Source organism: Myiozetetes cayanensis, unplaced genomic scaffold (genome assembly GCF_022539395.1).
Source record: "Myiozetetes cayanensis isolate MyiCay16 unplaced genomic scaffold, myiCay2020 scf3, whole genome shotgun sequence".
NCBI classification, from domain to species: Eukaryota; Metazoa; Chordata; class Aves; order Passeriformes; family Tyrannidae; genus Myiozetetes; species Myiozetetes cayanensis.
Window position 1 is genome coordinate 2,385,030 of NW_026087521.1, and position 14,298 is coordinate 2,399,327.

The 14,298-nt window shown below is 48.8% G+C and overlaps 1 protein-coding gene across 2 annotated transcripts in view; it reads left to right on the top strand.

The window, feature by feature from the left end:
* PLXNA4 (plexin A4) overlaps window positions 1-14,298 on the top strand; it is a 437,461-nt gene that overhangs the window by 385,612 nt on the left and 37,551 nt on the right. For both annotated transcript variants that reach the window (XM_050323730.1, XM_050323731.1), the window contains exons 19-24: window positions 826-972; window positions 5,836-6,070; window positions 6,474-6,616; window positions 9,435-9,703; window positions 12,154-12,220; window positions 14,012-14,158. In XM_050323730.1, the coding sequence (XP_050179687.1) occupies window positions 826-972; window positions 5,836-6,070; window positions 6,474-6,616; window positions 9,435-9,703; window positions 12,154-12,220; window positions 14,012-14,158 (1,008 nt within the window). The remainder of the gene's footprint in view (window positions 1-825; window positions 973-5,835; window positions 6,071-6,473; window positions 6,617-9,434; window positions 9,704-12,153; window positions 12,221-14,011; window positions 14,159-14,298) is intronic.

The window sequence follows — 14,298 nt, forward strand, 5'->3', positions numbered from 1 at the left end:
CACTCCTTGCTGCTGAATCATATCAGTCACCACCTGCAAACACCAACCTCTGCCAATACCCATAACCAGGAAATATGAAGTCCTGATGGAACTATCCATGTGCAGCCCAAATTGGTACCAACTGCTGCTCACCAGAGAGCAGTTTCTATGATTGCAACAGGGCTGACAATTAAACACCCAACTCTATTTCATTTTTTGAGCTTGCAAGACCTTCCTCTCACCCCTGTTTAAACCCAAACCACTCCTTTGTCATTTCTGTAATCTGCACAGCCATACAGAGGAGGAATTTTGTGATGGAGCATTTCTGTATCAGCTCTTTCACGTGGTGCATATGCAAAGAGATGATTGTGCTTCTGGAATGTTTGGAAGTGGAAGGGGTCTATCTTCCTTGCCTGACTATGTTTGGCGAGGACTTGATTGTGCAAGACTTTGATGCAACATTTCTAATTCAGTTCCAGAGAGAAGGGAGCAGGACAGGCTGTTGTGCCTGATCTGAGTCTTCAGCCACTCCTGTTGACTTCCTAAATTGGCTCTTCCTCTCTGTGTCAGCAAATGGTGAACTACAGATGTCATAACAGAATCAAAGAATGGTTTGGGTTGGAAGGGACCTTAAAGACCATCTTGTTCCACACCCCTGCCATGGGCAGTGACACCTTCCACTACTCCAGTTGCTCCAAGTCCTGGCCTTGGACACTCCCAGGGATGGGGCAGCCACAGCTGTGAAGTGCAGTGTTAAAACTTGTGTCCCAGGAATGAACTAGAGGGGAAAAGAGAACTCTCTGCTGATGTTTATTTGATTTTTGTGGGGTGATTTGTTCTGTCCAGGGCAAGAACCTGATCCCACCAGTGGCAGGAGGGAATGCCAAGCTGAACTACACCGTTCTGGTTGGGGAGAAGCCCTGTGCGGTGACTGTGTCAGATGTGCAGCTGCTCTGTGAGTCCCCAAACCTCATTGGAAGGCACAAGGTGATGGTAAGTGCTGCCTGAGCCTCAGCCTCCACTCCCTGGGTGGCTTGGGAGGGCACAGCAATGCTGAAGAGCTGGGAGAGAAATCTCTGAGGGGTTTGCATCATTATTTGCCTTCCCAGAAACATCAGGGCCCCTTTTTGATATAATATCCCCTCCAAGGGTAACTTGGAGAAGAGGAGAAGAGTGACCTGGAGATCTTTGTGGGAAACCTTTCATAATCAAAAGCCTTTAGGAAAGTTTGCCCCTCTTCTGTTTTCTTATGACCTATGATGCTCATGTGAGATCATACATGTCCCCACCAATTACTGACATGTTGGTGGTTTAAATCTGCCTTAATGTAGGAAAGACAAAAAAATCATGCAGGATATGAATGATAGTGTGACTGGACTTTGAGGTTTTGACATCTCTAAAACTTAGTTTACTCCTGCCCATCCTTCCTGGAACCTGTGAAGAATGGACCTAGTGATTACATCAGAGGGAGCTTCTCCTCCTCTCACAGCTGATTTATTTACTTCTTCTTCACTTTCCTCTCAGTAATTTGCATCCCTTGATGCCGTTGCTTGATAAACAGCACATCAGCAAACTCACTGGAGCTGTACCAGGCTGTGGGTAGAAACAACAAAAGCTGACAACTGACATCAGTGTTACTTATCCCTTGTGAATGACTTTTTCCACCCCTCTGTTGCCCTCCCAAAGCTGCATCTGTCACATACTTATTTATTTCAGTGCAGTGAGACCCACAGATGATGGGGACACGCTGCATGGCTCTTTAGAAATAGAGTTTTCTGGGAACTTTTAGTAAAACAGAGTTTGTGATGACCATTTTGGGTCTTGTTTGTGACTGCTGCTGGGAGACCTCACTCTGGCTACTCCGCTTCTCTGTGCCAAAGTTTGTCATCTGGAAAATAGAGGTAATAATCCTTTCCAGCCATGCAAATGTCCCATGACTCTGGTTTCATTGTAAAGCACATTAAGAAGCTCCAAGAAGAGCAATAACGAAGGGAGAGATTTTCTCTCTGTGTGAACACCAAAGCTTTGGAAGGTGGCAAAGGATGCTCCCTGTCATTTTCATGGATATAAATTAAACATATGGTCAGTCAGAGGTGGGCAAAGCCAAGCCTACAGAGAGAGAAAACTCCAAGTCAGGTGAGCAATAATCAATCCCTGGGGATCAGGGAGGATGAGCATCTGCTCAGGTTGTACTAATTGGGAAAGACTCCCTGGCTCCTGCAGCTTGGGACAGTTTAAGTGAAGCCAAAGATTAAAAAATAATCCCTTTTTGAGGATGCTGGAAACATGGGAAGATGGTGGCATTGAAGCCTGTTAATGAGCATCAATTTTAGGGCAAGCTACAGATTTTATTCAACTGCCAACACAGAGGCAACACTTTGACAGGTCTGGGCTGGGAACCAAGTGCAGAAGGTCACCTGTGATGGAGGCCATTGCTCAAGGATGGACTTTGCATCTGGAGCTTAACAGGGGACAGCTGGGCTGGGAAATGCCCCCTCCAGCATGGCACAGCATCTCTTGTTGCTGGGGCTGGTACAAAATGTATCCCAGTGTGTCACAGGAACATCTTTTTGATGGTCAGGATAAGTGACAGGCAGCTCTCCCAGGTCCCCCTCCTGCTTCTGTCAATGATTTGCTGGGTGACCTTGAGGAGATGGCTGAACAAACCCTCCCCTGCAAAGTGGGATGGCCAAGATCTGAGAGGGGGCCACGGGAGTGAATCAACCACTGCAACTCAGAGATGATTTCTAAGGGAAGGGAGTGGTGACAATGACACACACTGATGGCAACACGCTTTTGATCTGGTTCAGCTCTTTTTTGTACAACGACAGAGTTAAGTGTTTGAAAAGAAATGGGAAAGAAATAAAAAGCCTTGAGCAATGGATAAAAAAAAAAGATGGACTAAAACTCAGAGGCAAGTTTTTTCCAAGGAGAAGATAGAAGCATGAGGAAGACCCATGACAGAATCACAGAATATGCTGAGTTGGAAGGGACCCACAGGGATAATTGAGTCCAGCTCTTCCCCCTGCACAGAACCATCCTCAAGAGTCCCACCATCTGCCTAAAAGTACTGTCCAAACTGTGCTAGAGAAGGTCTGCAGTGAAGATGTGGGATACACCTAAATGATTCCTGGTACCTATTCCAGGTGCTTGCACCCAGAAATTCCCACTGGACTCTTTGTGCAGTGAATGGGGACATGGGCAAATGTAGCAATTGACGTTTGGGGCACATTTCCTCTCATCCTAAATTAGACACTTCCATTGGGCCGGGACAAACTTGCACCAGGAAAGACACCACCAGAGGCAAGCATTGCACAAGAGGAGCTCCTGAACTGCTACAGGTGACCTCTAAGACTCTGTTGGTGAAAACTGATGTTTGCCATAGTGCCCCTTAGAACAAATTCATGATGAACAGGCTCAACAAGTGGCCAAACCGGTGCTTGGTTAATATGGAGGGTTCACATTCAGTCTTCTGGAAGGTATAAACAGCTTCCCCTAGAACCACTTGGTGGCCCAAGAAATCAAGTAGGGCTATTGTATCTATATATTTGCCTGGTTTTCATTTAAATTCTCAAAATAATATTGCAGCCTCATAGGCTTTCTTCTCCAAGAGGCAGATTCTCTCACATCAAGGCAGTTTTACTTGTGGGCTGTGAGACCTTCCCGGTGTTGAAACCACCTTTAAAGAGGAACACACTTTGTTAGACACCTGCCTTTAGGAGCCTAAATCCTCTCCTAGTTAATGGGAACTTACACTGAATCAAACATCTCATCCTGATGTCAAAGGAGGTGTCAAAAGCAGCTCATATAAATCACCATCCTAAAAGTGCTTTTTCTCTTTATTGACTCTGAAATCGTGCTGGAATGACTAACTCAGATGTGCTTGTGGAATATTTGGAGAGAGAAATCCCACCCATGGAGATGGGCTGTTCTCTGAGCTTTGAGGACAGACCTGCACTGGGATTTGGGATGGGCTTGTTTGATTTTAGTCTGGTACTCCTTGAATGGACTCATCTGACTGCAGGGCTTGGAGGAAAAGGGCCACTGTTGGAAAGAGAAAATGAAGTGGAATAAATCCATTTATTGATCCACTGTGGCAGGAAGGAAACTGCAAGCTTTAGGAGGGAGGATTTGGAACAGTGGTCTGCAGTAAAAGGGAACAGCTTTCAGTGCATGGAGCAGGATGTGAGTTGGGTAGTGTGTCATGTACCAATCCCAAACCTCTGCCCTGTGCAGGTTTTATAAGTGATTTGGGCCTTGGATCTTGAAATAGGTGGGAAAACTGGTTACTGCTGCCTCCTCAACCAGCATGGGCTGTTCCATGGCCTGTGAAGATGCTCTACAAGTCATCAGTGTCATGCTGCAGGAATGGCATCTTTATTACCTGGGCAGATAAATTTGGGGTTGGTTTCGTTTCTCACTGTGGACGTTGCCATCTTTCTAAAGCCCATCCAAACAACGGCATGAGAGGACTTTGTGGATGAAAATTGGGTATTTTCAGACATTCACTTTTGTCCTGTCCATGACATAAGGGTTGTAGCTGTGTTGTCTTTGGCCAGGACCCACTAAGGAGCAGCCTACACCTGATGGCAGAGCAAAACCAGCATCTTCTCTGAGGTCACATCTGGGACTGGAATAATTTCTAGGAGATGGTGGGGTCACAGAGGTTCACATCCCCAGAAAGGATTGTGGTGCTGAGCAGCTGGAAAACTCTTCATTAATTCACAACTCTGTTCCACAGTCTCTTCTGGCCCCAACCCTTCCTCCTTGGACCAGATCCTTCCTCCTGCAACCCAGAGGGGAAACCTGAGTAGGTGCCTGAGCTGAGCCATGGGAGGCCTGGGATTAATGTGTGTACAGGCAGGCTGGAGACAGACTGATGAGCTGAGAGCCAGGGGGATTAAGATTTTCACCAGCTGCTGTGGGAGCTGGAAACGTGAGGGATGCTCCTCATAACAGAGGAAGAAAAGAGTTTAATTGCGTGCTGCAGTGGTCCCAGTTGCAGTGGGAGTGGGAAACACTCAGCCTTGGGGTCTTGACTGCATTTCTACCTGGCAGGAAGATTTTGCACTTCGTGCAGGTCCAGCTGTGTCTCTCAGTGACAAAACTCCTCTGGGGTGAAAGTGATGGGCTCATCACCACGTCACAATCCTTCAAGCTCTTTGCATGGCACCTCCCAGCCTTATGCTGATCTATACCCACTGTTCCCCAACCACAGCACAGCCCTACAAGCCTTCTTTTATCCTTCAGGCCGCTCAGCAGAGCTTTTTCCCCCGTCACTCAAACTTAGTCTACTCTACAAATAGCTTTGAACAACCTTGTGGTAGCCCTGAGCAAGCAGGATCCTGTGGGATTACTGTTGGGAGTGGTGCTCATGCTGTAAAGATGAACTCCTAACAGACCTGCTTCAGCAGAACATTTTGTTGGGCTTGCAGCAGGAACACTTGCAGGGTTTCCTTCTGGTTGTTAAAAGTAAGGTACTCACGCAGCAGCTTCTTCCAGAAGCTGGAAGCAGCTCTGGGAATCCCTGGAAGTGCATGGAGAACAAAAAGCCGTGTTCAACTCCCTGTCCCACTGGTGAGCATCTGTACCACGCCACTGTGTGGCTGAGAAAGGGGCTGTAAAGAGCACGGGCCAGGCTTTGTGGTCTTTGTAGGCTTTTTCTTACTGTCTCAGAGGCTTCCAGATACAGTTTTGTCAGGTGGAAGAGTCAAAAAAAACAGTGACTCTGATTCCCTTTTTGGCTTGGGAGACAAGAGCTCATCCTTCAGCCTTAGCCAAGGAGATGATGGAGTTCCTCTGTGTTCCTGCTCCTCTGAGTGTTTCAGCGTGACTCTTCCCTGCTTTTCCCTCTAGGCTCGTGTAGGAGGGATGGAGTTCTCCCCAGGGATGGTCTACATCTCTCCAGACAGCCCTCTGAGCCTGCCAGCCATTGTCAGCATTGCAGTGGCTGGTGGGCTGCTCATCATCTTCATCGTGGCCGTGCTCATCGCCTACAAGCGCAAATCCCGGGAGAGCGACCTCACCCTCAAGCGCCTGCAGATGCAGATGGACAACCTGGAGTCCAGGGTGGCTCTAGAGTGCAAAGAAGGTAGGATGAGGAGGGCAGCTGGCACTGTGGCAGTGTTGGTAGAAGGGGGACATCCAGCCGCAAAGCTTTGAGCCAAAACAGCACAAGCAAAAAGAGTGTTGAGCCTTCCCACCTGGATCTAATCTGACTTTGCCTGTTTTCCCTGAGCCCAGCCTTCCTCCTCCCTGTCCTATCTGCATTTGCTAACTCACAGTGCAGAGAAATCCCTGGCACGTGTCTCTGGGGAAAGGCTGTGGTATAAGAAAAGTGACGCTGCTCTTGTCCACCTTCTCCTTCCTCTCCACTTGTTGCTTCTCCACTTGCACCTTAATTTCATGTGTGTGGGTCTAAGGGCCTGTCCCACCATGGGGAGGGACATCTGGGTTGTCACTGCTACCTGAGTTGTTCCTTTTTTTGTTGCCAGCCTTTGCAGAGCTGCAGACGGATATCCACGAGCTGACCAGTGACCTGGATGGAGCCGGGATCCCTTTCCTGGATTACAGAACCTACACCATGAGGGTGCTTTTCCCTGGCATCGAGGATCATCCAGTTCTGAGGGATCTGGAGGTAAGAAATCAACATCTGCTGCTTCTGAATCCTCTCATTTCTCCCTGTTCAGTCCTGAATGGCTGAGGTGTGGTGTGGTAGGGTGGGGACATTGAGGCTTCCAATGTTGTGTCCTACCAGGGAGACAAAACTGCACCTCTTTAAAAATCCATATGGAAAGGGGGAGATGGTGGCTGCTGACTCAGATCACAGAGTTGTTAAGGTTGGAAAAGCCCTCTAAGATCATTGAGTCCAACCATTAATCCAGCACTGCCAATTCCACCCTAACCCATGTCCCCAAGTGCCACATCTACATCTTTTAAATCCCTCCAGGGATAATCACTCCACCACTTCCATGGGCAGCTTGTTCCAATACCTGATGAGCCTTATAGTGAAGACATTTTTCCTAATACCCAATCTAAACATCCCCTGGCACAACTTGAGGCCATTTCCCCTCGTCCTGTCACTTGTTACCTGTTAAAGTCTCTTTGATCCCTCCCTTATTTGAAAGACTCTCACAGATCTGTGTGCATTAGGATCTACTCTATTAAGCTTCTCCTTGGTTTTCATCCTGCTGTGGCTTGATTTTTAGACTGGATTAATTAGCTACTGCTGTGCAGGGGCAAGGAAAAGATGTATGGCAGAGCAGGACACTTCTCAGTGTCACTCTGGCTTTGTGTGACCCTCACACTACCAAGAGGCCAGTTTTTTTGTGGCAACCCTTATAAAAACAACCTTCAGGCTCTGGCAGATGGAGAGGCTCTGCTCTGGGAATACCTGGGCCAGAGGATCAGGAGCTACACCACGGCCAAGGCCAGGGAGGTTGTTGGCTCAGCTCTCTGCGAAGTCTTTGGCAGGTTCTGATCTTCAGAGGGGCTCTGGCATGGGCTGGTGAGATTGCTGGAGGCCAAGACTGGGCTTGGTTGGCAGGAAGGAGAGGCAGGAGCTGGCACAGGCAATCCCATGCTTGGCTGGCTGTGTAATCAGAGATCCCTGCTGGTCTTTGCTCCTTCCACTCGGAAGAGCCAAAATTCATGGAACTATGTGGAGAGAACCATTAGAAAACCTGATCTGTCAGCAAGGAGGACTTGTGGGACTGGGTGGGAGGCTGAGCTACACAGTGACTACAGCATATATTTAATTCTGGGGTGCAGGTAAGTGGCCTCAAGCTGCTTTCCCTCAGGATGAGTGACTCAGCAGCTTCAACAAATGGGCAGGAGAAACAAGGGGTGCTGAATCTCCCTCTCACATGTGTGTCCACACACACAAACACTTTCATTATCCCCACAGCCCATTTCAATCCCTACATTCATTAACCCCAGACAGCTGATCACAGAATAGCATCTGAGCCCTACAGAGGTCTTAGCACGGATGCTCCCCTCTGTAGATACACACAGAGCTAATGTTTCAATCCACCACCTATGATCTCTCCTTCCTTTCATTCCATTCATTTGTTTTTTTTTTTCCTTAATCCTCTGTAAAGCTCCAGCAGCTCTTTCAGTGTCAACATCTTTGGTACCAACATGAAGGCAGCTCCCATTCTGCTCCCTTCTCTGGAGCACCAAGGAGTTGCTATTTATTGCAAAAGATCCTGCAGTGAGAAGGTCTCACTTATTTCCAGTTCATTTGCTAATTAACTGCTTCCAGATGCAGCTCAAAATACTTTTCTCGTTATTTTTTTACTTAATTCTCCATAATAACCCGAGGAAAGACAATATTAAATGTTCAAGCAAGTGAGTTAAAAATAATTATTGGCAGGATGGGTGGTAGTGGTTTGTTGGTTGGTTGGTTGGTTGTCTCAAGCTATTTAGGAAGTAATTTATTTGCTGTATGCAAAAAGGAGCTAAGAACTCTAATTTCCAGAATTAAAATAATGACTCTGTAAGGGGCCTGCATTAGTTGGTTGTTTAAACATGCCAACTTATTTTGTATTAAAGTGCCAAGTTTGGCTGGTTATTAATACATCCATGTCTCAGTGACATGTGCTGCTCTTCGGTGAAACCATCCAGCTTCCAGGAAAGCTTTTTTTTTTCAAGGACTGGAACAGCTTCAGCAACAAGGAGGAATGAGTTTGGGGTTCTCTGTTAAGGCTCTGTTTTTGTCTAGAGTCAGAAGGACCAGAAAGGGTGAAGCCCACCATGGACCACCATGTTGAGGTTCTACAACACCAAGGGCCAGGTCCTGCCCTTGGGCCACAACAACCCCTGCAGCTCCAGGCTGGGCCAGAGGGGCTGCAGAGCAGCCAGGCAGGAAGGGAGCTGGGAGCTGGGATGGCCAGGAGGCTGAACAGGAGCCAGAGGGTGCCCAGGGGGCTGAGAAGGGAATTCTCTACCTAGTTCTTCAAACCAAGGCCCAGCTTCATGATCAGCTCAGCCATCTCAGCCACTGCCTCACTACATCTCTTCATCTCCTCATCTCCTCAAAACTTGACCCCTCTCTCTCTTTCCCATCCACTTTCTTGCTGCCTCTCCTAAAGCTGAACCCCAAACCTCTGTAAGAAGGTTTCTTGCAGGAATGAGAAAGAAGTTTTGGGTGAAACTAAAATAAGGCTTCAGTTTGACTAAAATAAAAATATAACGTGGTGTGGTACCACATCCAGGCACCAGCAATCCCTTTTGGAAGTGCTGTTCAGAGAGGGAAGCACAGGATTAGAAAAAAATCACCTGGCTGTGTGTAGGAGGCTTCCTAATCATTGGATGATGTGTGGACTCTCTTCCACTCTTCCCTTAACTGGAGGAGCTGGAGGGATGAGGGCAGAGAGGCAACAAAGGGTGTGAGACCCATTTGGGGGAGGTCTGAGAAAGGTATAAAGGCATAAACTCCCTTTCTTCTTGTGCAGGTCCCCGGCTACAGGCAGGAAAGGGTGGAGAAAGGCCTGAAGCTCTTTGCCCAGCTCATCAACAACAAGGTGTTCCTGCTGTCCTTCATCCGCACCCTGGAGTCCCAGCGCAGCTTCTCCATGAGGGACCGCGGCAACGTGGCCTCGCTCATCATGACAGTGCTGCAGAGCAAGCTGGAATATGCCACTGACGTCCTCAAACAGCTCCTGGCCGACCTCATAGACAAAAACCTGGAGAGCAAGAACCACCCCAAGCTGCTGCTCCGGAGGTAAAAGATGGCTGGGGCTGGAGGGAGTTGGGTTGGGAAGCCTGTGCTCCGCTGTCCCACATAACCGTGCTCATCTCTGGAGGAAAGACGTAGCTCTTGATTCCTCTCCTCCCTAAAAGAAGTGGTCAGTGATTAATAGTTATAGAACTGGGTTAAGGAATTAAAAGTTCCAGAACTAAACTATCTCCGGGTTTTCATGTGCATCCTCCATAAAGCTTCATGAGAGCAGCAAAAGCCCCTGCTTCCTAATCCTTATTTTGGACTCTCTGTGTGCTTAAATGTTAAATTTAGGCTTATTTTCCCTTTTAACCTACAATCTCCAACTATGTTGTGTAGGACCTCAGAGTGTATCCCATAAAAGAGGCTGTGTTATATCCCTGGTGAGAAGTATGTCAGCTTCTTCCACCTCCTGCCTGGGGTGTGGAATTCCCAGCTTTTTGTTTCTTGTTCCTTGATTACCTGTGAACACATGGAGAGCCTTCAGCTGCGCTGTGGGATCTCCTGTCTCTCCCAGAGCATTGGAAGTTTGTGGAAGGCAGCACAAGAGCTGAGCAGGACAACAGAGCTGGTTTTATTCAAGGCACAAGTTTGGATTGGTGCTTCTTGGCCTGGTCTGAGGCGTAAACTCCACAGTTCTGTGGGAAACCTCGAGTCAGAAATCTACTGCTCTGTAATTAAAGTGCCTTCCCTGCCTCAGGAAGTGCTGCCTCCTCTCCCTTTAGGATCAGATTTGTCTCCTTTTCACGGTATGAACCAATCCTTGTGATCCTGAGTAAGATCAGGGGGAGTCTTCTGGAGAGGAATGGCCTTTGCCACTGCTCAGAGCCAACTCCGAGGAGCCCTCAGCTGATTATGATGGATGGCTTGGGCAGGGAAGAGATCTCTGGTGCCTCCTGGGAGGCTTTTCCTCTGGCACACGGCCCACTGTGGACAGTCAGCAGAAAAGGGAGCAGAAGGCACTTCCTGGCATTCAGAGCAGCAATGCCAGGGGCACAGACTGGACTTTGCTTTGGTGTCACTTGACTCCCTGATGTGATTCAAGCCCTCCAGCCTGGCTGGTGACCACCCTGCAGCTGTCCCCAGACTTCCTTGTCGTGCTTCTCCTCTGATGCTGGATGGCACTGCCTACTTCCAACTGTCTCATCCCTTCATGTTCTCCTTTTTCTTCCACTTTCTCCATCTCTTTTTTTTTTCCCTGGTTGTTCATTGCTGTCTTGTCCTGAGCATCCCACCTTTTCTCTTTCTCCTTCTTCCAGCTCTTTTCTAACTCTAGTCCTCTTTGTTGGACATGAACCATGAGCCTTTGGAAGGAAAGCCAGGGAACAGACAGGACACATCCATCCACTGTTCCAAGGTCTGAAAACACGAGGAGAAACCAGAGATGTGCTCTGTGCTCTGAGATGGAGGTGCTGCCCTGAGCAGCACCAGGACAGAACACATGAATAGCTCAGTGCCTCGGGTCAGATGTTGGTGTGAGGTCCTCAGACAATGATTTGGAGCAGCTGGATCCAACTTTTTGCTTCCCTTTCCATCCCCATGAGTCTGTGGATGGAAGGGAATCTTCCAACACCTTTCTGCAGTGGCAGTTTTGGAGATATTTGACAGAAAGGAGGAGGCGGCAGAAGTGATTTTCCCCCTCACCTTAGTCCACTGTTCATCCCACGTGGCATCTACAGCTCCAAAGAGGTTTTCAGAGCAGGGAACAACAAAAACAAGCACGAACCCACCCCTGTGTGGCTTTGGTGAGAGCCAGGACAAGGAGGATCCACTTTAATTCAACCAGACAGGGACTTGTGCTTACTTCTTGAGCAGCACCAGTGTGTGTGTGCTGGAGCCAGCACAGGTTTATCCTGTGCTCCTGGGCTCCACACCACACTTACAGGTCTGAGTTGGTCTTTCTGTAGGCAAAAATTCATCCTGAAGCCTGCGAGATGGATCTTTGTTCCGTGGGGGACAGAGCGTTCAAGGGCAAAAGGATGAGCTCTGTGAACGCTCCACATTGACACACTGAGGAGTATAATCACTCCCAAATGCCAGGGAGATAGGCAGTGCCAGATAACTGCTCCCCAGTGATTTAGATCTGTCTCTCTTGAGTATTTATATAGCCTGCTTGACATATGGCCCAGCTCTGAGCTCCTCATATTTGATGGATTTATCCTCCCTGAGCTCTTTGCAGAAGATTCCCTCAAATGTTGTCAACTCTTTTTCGTTGTTGAAGAAACTGAAAAACAGACACACAGGGACTTCTGGTCACAGGAGAGTCAACAAGGCAGTCAGAATTTGCAGGTTCCCTAAATCCAAAACGTGCCTAAGGCTGAGATTGTCGTGCCAGACTTAGCACGGGGCTCAGAGATCTGGGCAGTAAGATAGACAATTTTGATTAGTCCTTTGATATGACCAGCACAACTAAATCATTTCCAATTTGCTCTTTACTCCCTCCCTGATTTTAGGACAGAGTCTGTGGCTGAGAAAATGCTCACCAACTGGTTCACCTTCCTTCTCTACAAGTTCCTCAAGGTAAGAGGAGCCTGGAAAAACAGCCTGCTTTAATACATTTCTTCCTGGTGAGGTTTAGTTGGGGCAAAAACTTCCCAGATATAAAGGAAAAAGCCTCTTTTTTTTTTTTTTTTCCTCTGAAAGGAGGTCACTGCCTAATAGGGGATGGGCTGTTTTCTGATCCAGGGAGAACAAAGAGGGACACTTTGTTAGAGAAGCAGCCTGTTGATCTTCCTCTCGTACAGAGGTGGGATCTGAGGGTCAGTGCTGAAATGTGGAGGTTTCCAGTCCCTGATTGAGACCTGTATGGAAAATGCTCTCCTTTTACCAGCAGCCTGAGGTCTCCATCATGTGGTGACCCACATTTTTGGTGTGCTGGTGGCTGGAGATCTCCTTCCACCCCAGTTCAGAGGCAGTACTGAGACCCAGCCCCCAAGCTGGAAGAACTCTCAGCAGCAGAAGAGTGAAAGAACCCTCTGAGCCCTCTTGTTCCTCCTGGCAGGTCTCCTTGGGGTGGTGATTAGCAAAAAAAAAACAACCTTTCAGCCTTTGAGACCTGCTGGGTGATGGCAGGTCCCTCACTGGGGACCTACATTGAGCCCCAGGCGTGACAATTGCCAAGAGACCAAACCCAGAGCCAGCTTCCTCCTCCTCTCCCCCACTCCCAGAGCAGTTGCTAAATATCCTCCCACTTGCCAGCCTCATTTGGACACAGTAAACACCCTCTGCCTGGCAATTCAAGGCTTCACAAATAAACCCCAATCCCCTGAGCCTCCCCCGGTCCAAGGATGAGCGCAGGGGAAAGTTTTGAAGGTCCCTGGAAGGTAATTTCAGTGACTTCAGTATCAGATCCCTGCTCTGAGCTGAAAGGAAAGGATATAAGGAGGTGACTCTCTAAAGAGCTGCTTTTATAATAGGCTTTTTTCACCCCACTCAGCTACTTGTCTTCTTGCCTTAGCCTGAACAGAGGCCTGATAAGGGCAAGAGACAGGCACACAGAAGCAATATGCTGCTGGCAGATAAGCTAATTAAGTGGGAGACAGGTGTAGGAACTGAAAAAAGGGGCCACTTTGCTTCTGATTATTAACTTGTTTTCCCCGGGATTTACACCAGGGGAAAATGACCTCGCTCCCTGAGGTGGGACACAAGAGGAGAGGGTGAGGAGGGGATGGAGGGGGAAAGAGGCAAGAGAGGAAAGTGTGATGAGGGGTTCATGGCAGGGAATGAGCTGAGGGAGGGCAGCGAGGCAGGAGAGGCTGGGGAAAGTGTGGGAAGAGGAGTGCAGTGAGTGTGAATGATGAGGGGAAATTAGGGAGGGGTGTGTTTGCTGGCCCTGCCTGTGGGCTGCTCGTGGCTGTGCCGTGTGGGCTCCACACATCTGACATCACCAGTGCACCCACACAGATCCAGGGGCACATCTTCCCCTGGCTCGTGGAGCTGCTCCTGCCTTAGCATCCCTACTTACTTCCAGTGTGAGAGTGCTCAGGGAGGCTGTGGACACTGCCCAACAGCCAGGATGAGGCACCATCAGTCCATCTCCCTTTCCGACCTGCCTGCAGGTCTTCTGGAGCCCAACCCCACCAGTGCAGAGCTGTGGTCTGGTGGCACTGACTGGAACAGCACCTGCAAGGCTCTGCTGGTCCCAGCATTGCCAGGGAGCACTGACACCTTTGTCCCATGACAGCACCCTGTGGGGTTGGTTTTCCAGGGCTGGTTGCACTCTGTGGAAGTGGAGGGTGAGATGTCACATCAGTTTGGTTGTCACCTCTCCTCCTCTCATTTCACCTGCTGGTTTGTCTCTCACCCCTGCAGGAGTGTGCTGGAGAACCTCTCTTCTCCCTTTTCTGTGCCATCAAGCAGCAGATGGAGAAGGGTCCCATCGATTCCATCACGGGGGAGGCCCGGTATTCCCTGAGTGAGGACAAGCTCATCCGACAGCAGATCGACTACAAGACACTGGTGAGTGCTCTGAGTCCTCTGGGCTTGTCCAGGACCTTCTAGAAAAAAGGGAATTTAGAGAACAGAAGCCCATGATGGGCATGCTCACCCTCTGGGACAATTATCCCTGTATCCCAGCAGGGTAACCCTGCTAAAGATTG